The sequence below is a fragment of the Brassica napus genome, chromosome A8 (genome assembly GCF_020379485.1).
Source record: "Brassica napus cultivar Da-Ae chromosome A8, Da-Ae, whole genome shotgun sequence".
NCBI classification, from domain to species: Eukaryota; Viridiplantae; Streptophyta; class Magnoliopsida; order Brassicales; family Brassicaceae; genus Brassica; species Brassica napus.
This window is the reverse complement of record NC_063441.1, coordinates 8,098,072-8,105,741: the sequence shown is the minus strand read 5'-3', so window position 1 is coordinate 8,105,741 and position 7,670 is coordinate 8,098,072. Positions and strand designations below refer to the sequence as shown.

Here is a 7,670-nt window from a genome sequence, read left to right as displayed (position 1 = left end):
ACTGGAGCCGAGAGAAAATCTCCATCAACAAAATAAATGCTTTTAAGAAACCTCGCAAGAAGACACTGCGGGCTGTTAAGGATTTTCTCTGCTTGCTTTGCTAACATAGCCTGGTTAAAACACTCTAGATCCTTGAACCCCATTCCACCAAGGCATTTCGGTAAGCACAGCTTGTCCCACGAGATCCAGTGAATCTTCCTGTGACCAGGCTCAGAGCTCCACCAATAATTGGCCATCATGCTATCAAGCACGGAAAGAACCGTCTTGGGGAGTTTAAAACATCCCATGGCAGACACAGATATAGCTCCCGCCGTTGATTTTAGTAGTATCTCTTTCCCTCCTTGAGATAAATGCTGTAAATACCACAAATCAAGCCGCACTTGTGTCTTATCCTTCAGATAGGAGAATAGTTCAACTTTAGATCCGGAGAAACATTCCGGAAGCCCCAGATATTTACTTGCTCCACCTTCATTATCAATCCCCATGATCTCACGCACCAGAAACCGAGTCTGGAGATCCACCTTGCCCCCAAAAGAGATCGAGGACTTCAACAGATTGATGCACTAGCCTGTAGCTTCCCCATAAAACTCAAGAACCCGGTGAAGAACCATAGCTTGAGCAAGGGTAGCTTTGCACATGAATAGGCTGTCATCGGCAAAGAGGAGGTGGTGAATTGATGGGCCGTCCTCCGAGAAGCACACACCATTTAATAGACCATTTCTTTCCACCACGTTTAACAGATGTGTTAGCCCTTCGGTGCAGAGCACAAATAAGAAGGGAGAGAGGGGATCTCCCTGTCGAATTCCTCTCTGTGGCGAGATTAAACCATAGGGTTGGTCATTCACCAGAACCGAATATGTCACCGAGGTCACGCACATCATAATCCAGTCGACCACTCTTTCATCAAAGCCCAAAGCTCGCAGTAGTCATCTCAGATAGCTCCATTCTACCCGGTCATACGCTTTAAACATGTCCGTTTTAACTGCCATGTACTCCTGAGCTATCTTAGGGTGGGCTTTGAGGGCATGAACCGCTTCATGCGCTATGACAATGTTGTCTGATATCACACGCTCGGAGACGAATGCAGACTGATTCACCGAGACAATGGTCGGGAGGAGAGGCTGAATTCTCCTAACCAATATCTTAGAAACCGTCTTATAAAGGATCGAACAAAGGCTTATCGGTCTCAAGTCAGACATGTGCTCAGGATTAGGTATCTTGGGCAGCAAGCAGAGATAGGTGAGGTTCCATTCCTGCGGTAGAATACCCTGGGCAAAAACTTCACAAATTTCACTTGTAACCTGCTCTCCAATTATGTCCCAGTATCTTTGAAAGAAGACGCCAGTCATGCCGTCAGGCCCTGGGGCGCTATCAGCATTTATAGAAAAAATAGCGGCCTTGACTTCCTCCTTAGAAACGTTCCTCAATAGATCAACATTCATCGAGTTGGTTACTCTCGGCACAAAGTCTTGAAAGACAGGATCATACGCATTTGTGTTGGTAGACTTAAAGAGCTCATTGAAATATTCAATAGCAATCTCAGCTTTAGCTTCATCTGTCCACTGCTCATGTCCATCCTTGTCTTTTAACTTCAAGACTTGATTCTTTGATCTTCTCATCTTGACCGAGCCGTGGAAGAATTTCGAACTTCTGTCTCCAAACACCAGCCACTTGTCTCTACTCTTCTGTTTCCAAAACATTTCTTCCTCTTTATAAGCCCCAACCAACTCTCTGCGAATACCTTCAATCATAAATCTGCAGGGGTACGGTTTCGATTGAAACCACTCCATTATGTCCTGCAGTTTAAGAATTTTGATTCTAGCATTCGTCTGGTTCTCTCTCTTCCAACGACTCAGCACCGTTCTACATCTACTGATCTTTTGTGGCACTTTAAGATTGCGGTTAGTGCCAGTGCTCCTCCAGTCCTTGTCAATAAGACCTTTAACCTCCGGATTAATCAGTATCCTTTTGTCAAACCGGAACTGTCCTTTAAAGCCACTGCTAGCTATAAAAAAGTTCAACCATACCGGTCTGTGATCAGACCCACATTTCTCCAAGAAGGTTTGGTTAGAGTTTGGAAACAAAGAGAGCCAAGCTTTATTCCCAAAACTTTGATCCAAACAGCATTGAATTCTTTTCTTCCATCGAGTGCCTTCCCAAGTAAACCTGTTTCCTTTGCTTGTGAATTCCTCCATCTCACAGCACTCCAACATATCAGCAAAAGGTATAAAGGACGCTTCAGATCTTCTAGGCCCTCCCACCTTTTCAGAATTGTTTAAAATCTCATTAAAGTCTCCTATGAGACACCATGGCTCCTTCCGATGACAGCCAATCCTACTGATACTTTCCCACACTCTAGCTTTTCTTTCACTTCCTGGATCTCCATATATATACGAGAGATAAAAGGATTTCCCTCCAAAATGAACCAAGCAGTCAATAATATTTTTATTAGACTTCTTAACTTCCAATCTTACATTTTTCTTCCAAAAAACAGCAAGCCCTCCACTCAACCCAGTCGGGTTTACAGTGTAGACTCTATCAAATCCTAACCAAACTTGCAGATCAACCAGTACATTAAAACAGTTTTTTGTTTCCATCAAGAACAGAATCTCCGGGCATTGCTTTTTACACATCTCCCGCAGACGATGAATTGTCAGGTCTTAAGGCCGCCCCAATCCCTGGCAATTCCAGCTCATAATGCTCATTGGGGAGGGGGCAATCCCTCCCTTGGGATCACCGAGAGGCATTGCGCCTTGATGGATGGAACTTCCTCAGTTCCTTGGTTAACCTTCTTCCTCTTTCTCGAACCAACTTCCTGCTTCCCTTCTCTTCTCTCTCCCACTTGAACCTCATTCCCAGCAGTGAGAGCTAACAACTGGCGCTGTCTTTGAGCTCGTGGAGGCCTTCTCCTAATCGGCACCCGTTTTCTAACAGTCTCGAAAGAACAAGGTTCAGAGAACCTAACTCGAAACACCGTAAGAGTGTCAGAAAATGTGTCCAGGTAGTAACCTTCAGCCTCAACATTCGAACCACTATTGAATCTAGTCGCAGCCTCTGACAGCAAGACATTTCTGTTAGCTTTCATGGAGTCAGCCAAGAGCTTGATCGGCTTGGCGTTGAGGTCCCAATTACGTCTGTCAATCTCCTTCTCTCTGAAGTCAAACACTGGTCCTTTGCCTTTGTTTAAATCCGTAGTTAAAACTGGAGCTTGCTCTAGTCTTAGAATGGTCTTCTGTAACAGAGGATCTTTCTCAGCTTCTCTAACTGATTTCTTCACCTTGTCAACCTTGATAGCCAGAGTTTCATCCGTATCAGCAAGTAGAAATCTTCTCATTTCTTCTAGCACTTCACTAGCAATTTTCGGCCTTCCTGTGTTTGGATTCAGTCCTACTTGCTCTTCTTCCAACACCTCAAAAAGAGGGCCATTCTGTTGCAGAACAATGTTGACTTTGGACTTTTCTGCTATGATCCTTTCTCTTCTCTGCAAAGCATCAGATTGACGTTTTTTGATCTCCAGCGGGCAGAATTGTTTCTCATGATTCAGCCTCTTGCAGGTATAGCATCTCTTCTGGAGCTTCTCGTAATCGAAGTGAATCGTATGAGTTTTGCCTCCTCCCATATCCGGAACCCTCGCCATCTTCAGGGATTTAGCAACATTGAAATGAATCTGAACCCTAATGAAGGGTTGGTTGATAGGCTTCGTCGGGTCGAAGGCCAAAACCTTCACTTCACCTAGCATCTCCCCTAGCGTCATGAGAGCAGCCTCTGTGTAGTAGTTGACAGGAATTTTGCTTATCTGGACACAGAGAGGGATATACTGGAGATAGTCGTCAGGCGGATTCTCCACCCATCTTTCCAAGACAATCGTCCAGTCATTGAAGGTCTGAACTCCATCTATCAAATCATGCTCATTTTTAAAGATGAACTAGAACTTTTCTTCCGACAGCGCTACCCTCCTAACTCGTCCTTCCTTATGCCACTTCCTCGGCATGGTAAAAATTAACCCAGAGATTTTTTGACATTCGGGATTGAGAGTCCTCCCGATGAGGCTTAGCGCATTTTCCTCTATAAAACTAAATCCGGGGAGCTCCGGCATGGCAGGAACTTTCTCTTCCTCATCTTCCAGTGAGAGAGCCATAAGAGCCCTATCCATAGCTGCCGACATCTTGAATTTCGCCTTTAATCTTCTCAGATCTCAGATTCAGCTTTAATATTCAACTACCCAGTCTTCAATGCTCAAGAACAAAACCGGTAGAAACACCTTGGTTATTGTACCAAGAAAGCACAATATAGTAATAAACTAATGAAGTGGCTCTTTTGTTTTAGAAAACGTGTTGTAACTACTTTGCCCAATCCCAAACGCACTAAGATTACAGGAACCAATGAAAACCACTTAAACCCACTTGCGGGATACCTAGAGAGCAACTTTCTCGCTCATCTCTCTAAAAAGAAACTGAATGTGCCTAACATCAGTGATTACAGTGATGCAATTTAATTTAAACATGCATATACATACATATTTTTTTTGAAATCTTGAAATCTACTTACCTTTATTTTTTTCTAACGAGAATATTATTATTACTAGGATAAGGACCCCCGCAGTTTGCGGGGGAAAGACGTTAAATTTTAAATAGAATTAAAAATAAAAATTATATAAAATATTTGAAATAAAAATGATGACACATTAAAAGGTTTAGCTTATACTTAATCTTTGTAATTACTGCTAACCTAGTATATACTAAAGGACAACCACTGATCAACTACGAAGAGTCATTGACAAGGCCGTTAGGAACATGATTGTATCTTTACGGTACAAGTTTGATCACAAATATGGAGGGCTTCTATAGAGATGGTTTGAGATTACCACATAGAACAGATATTTTTTTTTCTTTTATACCATAGAGTAGAAAGTTTGTAATCTAGAGGTTGGGTTTGTATATAACATTCTTTAACAAATCAATAAATTTCAAATTTCATCAATATATATATATATATATATATGGATACATAATCGCCAAATAAAATGAAATTAATTTGTTCTATTGCGATGTTTGAAAAGAACCACTAATTTTGCTAGAATATGGTGCCTTTAATAAGACTAGATTCGTTTTCCGCGCTACACGCGGATTACATGATTCAAATTTGTTAATTTACAAAAAATTTCACTACATTTACAATATTACTAATTGTTTATAAAACATTTTAAAACATAATAATTTTATAGTTCATTTGCAATAATTTATTTTATTTGTTTTAAATTTTTAGTGGAAGCATATTTTAAATCATGTGATATACAATATTCTAAATTGAAAAATTTTACTGGTGAAAGATCAATTTTTTAAGAAAAGTATTATATTATATTATATTAAATTAAATCACAGATTAATACAAAACTATACATGTCTTTAGTTGTAATTACAAAAGAGAAATTCCCTAGGATAGACCTAAAAAAGTTTTTATAACAAATATTGACCTCAAATATCAAAATGACCAAAAAGTTTTATTAAGGGGTGTATTTTTGGGTTTAGGATTTATAATTTAGGGCTTAGGGTTTATGATTTAGGGTTTAGAGTTAAGGGGTGGGGTTTTGGGGGTATGATTTCAAATTTTAAAAACTAAAAAATATTAAAATTTTCAAAATAAAAAAGGTCTATTTGAGAGAATTGCCCATAACAAAATTAGTTAGATATTTTAAAATTTTGTTTTAGATAAAATGAAATATAAATTTAATTTTAAAATAAATACGACATTAACTAAATATTTAAAAGTTTTGTTTAAAAGAAAAATGAAATATAAATTTATTTTAAATAAATTTGAAATTACTTAAATATTCAAAATATTTATTTTAATGAAAAAATGAAATATATATGTTTTAATGAAAAAATGAAAAAAAGATATGAAAATATTTTATTCAGATAGAATTTCAGAGTAAATATAGTAAAGCATGTGTATAGTAAATCATTATTAAGCACAGTTGCTTTCTGCCTTGTGCACCCAACTTTGACCTGGTACAAACACAGATCATGACAAGTTAGTTAATTAACTATAAATATCCAAACTTTGTATTACATGCTTCTGCTGCCAGAATTATCAATCTAGGAAAAGAAAAGATTCCTGAAGTCAAGATCACATCCAACATGAGTTTGTAATAAAAATAGCAATATCGTTGCGTTAACATCCCATAAAAAGTCAGCAACTGGAGTTACGTTTTCAGTGTATTATATGACCAATCCCATATGTATATAATATACTAATGATCAAGCATGCATTCTCCAAATTTTTTGAAAAGGAAGTGGCATAAAATAATTTGAAAAGGTGTATACTTTGTTATATGAAATCACCAGTTACACTTACTTATTTGGTTTTTCAAAAATTAGTCAGAGTTTCCCATCTTTATCATGCACTATTATTGGCATATTTTGCCTCGTGCTATTGAACTCAAGAATGTTCAAGACTTTGTACAACCTGCAACAAAAAGCCATTTCAGGACTCGAGTTAAAGATTAGATTAAATTTTGATGGCATAAATCAAAAAAGAGATGGATAATTTTGTCAATTTGGTTGATGTGTTGAACTCTAGATCTGGCCTCGTTGACATAGCTGGTTCTGCCAATTCGAGATGTAATATTCCGCACAAAATAACATTGAAAACTTGACCCTTCTGTTTGAAGAAATATATAGGAAATTCACCTTTGATTGATCAAAGTTCTGAGCTGGGAAGCCTTGAAACTGGGAAAGGGAAGCTTCACATCAAACAAAGGATTTCCCTTGATCAGCTTCTGCAACTTAGTATACATTATATTCCTGGCTGATTTTGTATCACCATATTTTAACAATTTCTCGTTTTCCTTGTGGAGATATCAAACACACACACACACACTCTTAAACACCAAAGTGTATGCTTTCCAGAAAATTCAGTTATATAAAGTGAACAGAAAATTTACCTAAAATTCTCTAGAGTCAGAAGCTGAGTGATCTCTTTGTAAAGTTAGTTGAAAGCCGCAAAAACTTTCAGGTCTGTGGCTAATATTTGAGCAGATTTGCTTTGTCATTTCTGCAAAAAATCATACAAACACTATTAATCAAGAAAGAGCATAGACAAACCATACATTCGAGCAATAATTTTTTTTAAAAAACAAATCATTACCAATCTGGAGCTTCAATATACTTATGCTTCCTAATCTCAAAGGAATTTTTCATAACAGTATCAATTATCATGACTAAATTTAAAAGCTTAATTTCGTCGATGTATAATATCGAATCAAATCAGATCAGATTTAGAACATTAAACTTAACATAAGCTTACCAAGAGTTTATGAAGAGATTCAATACGAAAGTTCTCGAACGAAAAAATATCTTTCATCTTCTGCTACGTCGTCTCTTCGGCAGTGGCGATTCAGTTGCCGGGATCTAAATGGCCGATCTAGACAGAAATTTGCGTACTCTGATTATAATACAAACTCTAACTCTTCTTCAACACGCCTCGACTAGATTTCGTGCAGTTGAGTTGGAGTTTGTCCAGCCATAGCTGCGGTAGGTATTTTCATATAGCTTTGGAGAATACTTGAGCTTCGTAAGTGGCCAAAGGATTATATAGATGGAGATGGGGAAGTTGAAGAGAGTCGTCAGGTTGGGGTTTTTGATCTGATTAAGGTGTTAATGGCTCTGAAC

General features: G+C 38.1%; 1 protein-coding gene across 1 annotated transcript; it reads right to left on the bottom strand.

Annotated features, from left to right (window-relative positions):
• Positions 1-2,701: 2,701 nt before the first annotated feature.
• On the bottom strand, positions 2,702-4,165 carry LOC106363267. Its single transcript, XM_013803041.1, has 2 exons — positions 4,021-4,165; positions 2,702-3,894 (listed from the first exon to the last, which is right to left on the bottom strand). Exons 1-2 carry the CDS (start codon positions 4,163-4,165, stop codon positions 2,702-2,704), a joined length of 1,338 nt encoding a protein of 445 aa, XP_013658495.1.
• Between the last annotated feature and the right edge of the window lie 3,505 nt (positions 4,166-7,670).

Coding starts and splice junctions, on each gene's coding strand:
- LOC106363267 (XM_013803041.1), bottom strand. CDS start 4,165: ATGTCGGCAGCTATGGATAGGGCTCTTATGGCTCTCTCACTGGAAGAT. Junction 3,895..4,020: donor GAGGACTCTCAATCCCGAAT/GTCAAAAAATCT, acceptor ATGATTTGATAG/ATGGAGTTCAGACCTTCAAT.